The sequence below is a fragment of the Ruditapes philippinarum genome, unplaced genomic scaffold (assembly GCF_026571515.1).
Source record: "Ruditapes philippinarum isolate M1 unplaced genomic scaffold, ASM2657151v2 ctg24505_1_1_1_1, whole genome shotgun sequence".
Lineage (NCBI taxonomy): Eukaryota > Metazoa > Mollusca > Bivalvia > Venerida > Veneridae > Ruditapes > Ruditapes philippinarum.
Window position 1 is genome coordinate 5,771 of NW_026858700.1, and position 2,663 is coordinate 8,433.

At 33.0% G+C, this 2,663-nt stretch overlaps 1 protein-coding gene across 1 annotated transcript; it reads left to right on the top strand.

Annotated features, from left to right (window-relative positions):
- Nucleotides 1–1,891: 1,891 nt before the first annotated feature.
- LOC132753985 (uncharacterized) lies at nt 1,892–2,663 on the top strand (the record flags this gene model as incomplete). The annotated part of the gene is given in 1 exon segment (XM_060744566.1): nt 1,892–2,663. A coding segment is annotated over 1 exon segment (729 nt). The 5' UTR covers nt 1,892–1,911.

Consider the following 2,663-nt stretch of genomic DNA (forward strand, 5'->3'; position numbering starts at 1 on the left):
TTTTATCTCATTATGATGAGATTAATTTGCCGGTAGATGTTACAATCTCAAACACTACAATGGAGATTTTCAAGATCCTAAAGGTATCCTTAACATAAATGAAAATCAAGCATAAGGCCCATAAATGTAGATAACAAAATATTCATGAATCCCCGTTATATTTGTAAGATAATCAAACGTCAGTATTGCACTGTTTTTCATAAGTCAGACAGTTTTCTTTTAATGTCACATGACGGAAAGGATCAGGTAGAACTCACAGTAAAGACTTGTAGTTTCCTATAGTTTCTTATTGGGAAAGTGATAAACTCATATTTATAAACTTTAAAGATTAGTGTCTAATTTATCATAAAACGAGAAATGAAACTTGTTACATTCGTGAATCTTTAGGTATTTTCTTTATGAAACCTGAAGTATCGCTTACGGAATAAGGAAGGTGAATCACTGAAAACGTTTGTAATCGATGAAGAAGTGGCGAAATATAGTTTTTATCGTGAATTACTGTAACCCAACGAATATTCGCGACCAATTAATATTCGCTTTATTCGCTGATGGCCACGAAGCGCGAATATTTGTTTGCGCGAATAAGTCCGCATGATTTCGCGAATAAATTGGAGAGATTTTTTTATTTTAGACGTTGTTCATGCAAAGCTACTTGACCGGATATATTCCAATCTTACGGGCACCTGTTAGGAAGTAATGAATTGTTATTAATATTGCCATAAAGCAATAAAAACACAAACTAAGTAAACTACTACTATTTTATAAATATCAAAAGAACTCCATGTCAATATAGCTATCAAAATAAACATCCACATTTTAATGCAGTTTATGAAATACTAGTAGGCCTATTGTCAATCATGTTCCGTGATCACAAGTCACTTACCAATACAATATAAGGCTAGCGTATTGTTAATCCCATTTAAGACACCAATAATGACCTCAATTATTGAAGATTAATAGTCGGCTAATGGATTTTACGGCCCCATCGGACTTTCCAATCCGCGAATATTTTTTTCCGGAAATCAAGAAAACGCGGAAATTAATATTCGCGAATATGTCCGACCTCGGCAAAACGCGAAAATTTGTATTCGCGAATATAAATTGGGTTACAGTACATAAAATTCACACACTATGTACTTATCTGTCAGCATCTTATTAAAAACATATTGTTTTGAAATGATTACGAGTGTGTCTCTTTATTAATTAGATTAATTTTAAATTAGAACGTATAGGATAAAATACTGTAAAATGTTAACAAGCGAGGTTTTACATACGCTTAAAATGGCAAACTTTAAGAAATGCCAAATAAAAATGTCTTAAAGGGGTAACGTTTCCACACGGAAATATTTACGTTATTCTTGTGCTCGTTTTATACTGTGACAGGACAGGTACGCTTAAGTCAATTAATAAGGGAAAGCTTAAACAACAATTGTGCCAGGAATCTGACATCGTACTAGTTTATCGTAATACCTTGGACATTTATTAATAATATCTCGATTTAACGATATATAAACTTTTAATAAGCAAAGGGTCAATAATAAAGCCTTAAATTTGAGCGACCTTCAATATATTTGATACGGCATAAAAAAGCAGCAGATCCGTTACCAATATATAAACAAAATTATGATAATAAAACACGTGTGACCTCGCTTTACTAAATAAAAGGCTGTTATCCCAGAACAATGTTTGCATAGCACTATCCCAATCATCTCAGAAGAAAAAATACAAAACGGAGACAATTGATCACTTAAACAAAAATAGAAATATGTTGCAACTAAATAATAATAAAATGAGTCACATAGTGTCCGTGAATGTTTTATGTACATTCATTTATGACTTACAAAATAAAACATGTTATTCCGCAGTAAACCGTGCACCTTATAACACGATGAGTTATGTCGCATAAGTGACATGTGTATATGTAAAGACAGATGTATTATTATGACAGACTACACGAATAAATGTATAAAGAAAATGAATGATTCCTTCCAGATCATATCTTCGCTGAATGTTACTGACAATCCTGTTGGTATTTGTCAGATAGACTCGTCACTGCTGGCTGTTACTCTCATAAATGATATGGCAGTTCAGTTTATCTCTCAGAAAGAACCAATGAAGCTACAGCAATCTTTCAAAGTCGGCAATAGATGTCGGGGTATTGCGTATAATGACAAGATGCTTTATGTTTGTTGTGGCGGAATCGAGGATCATGAAGGTGTTGGTCATCTGGAGGTATATTCTTTATCCGGAGCATTGTTAACATCATATTATGGTGAGATTGAATTACCTACACGTGTAGCAATCTCGAGCTCTGCAGCGGAGATTTTCGTGATTGATGGATATAAAGGTATCCTTCACATAGATAAAAACCAAAGATTCATTCCTGTAGATAACAAAGCATCAAAGAGTACTGGTTGTATTTGTAAGATAAACAAAAGTCAATTTTGTGTTGCTTTTTGTAATTCACACAATATTCTTTTGATGGCTCGTGACGGAAAGGTTCAGGTAGAACTCTTAAGAAGGAAAGATGGTATAATAAATCCAATTGGTTTATGTTTTGATAACAAAACTTCGAGGCTTCTGGTTTCTTGTTTTGAAAGTGACAACATTATGGTATATACTTTAAAAATAAGTAATTGATATGCCATAAAAGGAAAAATAAA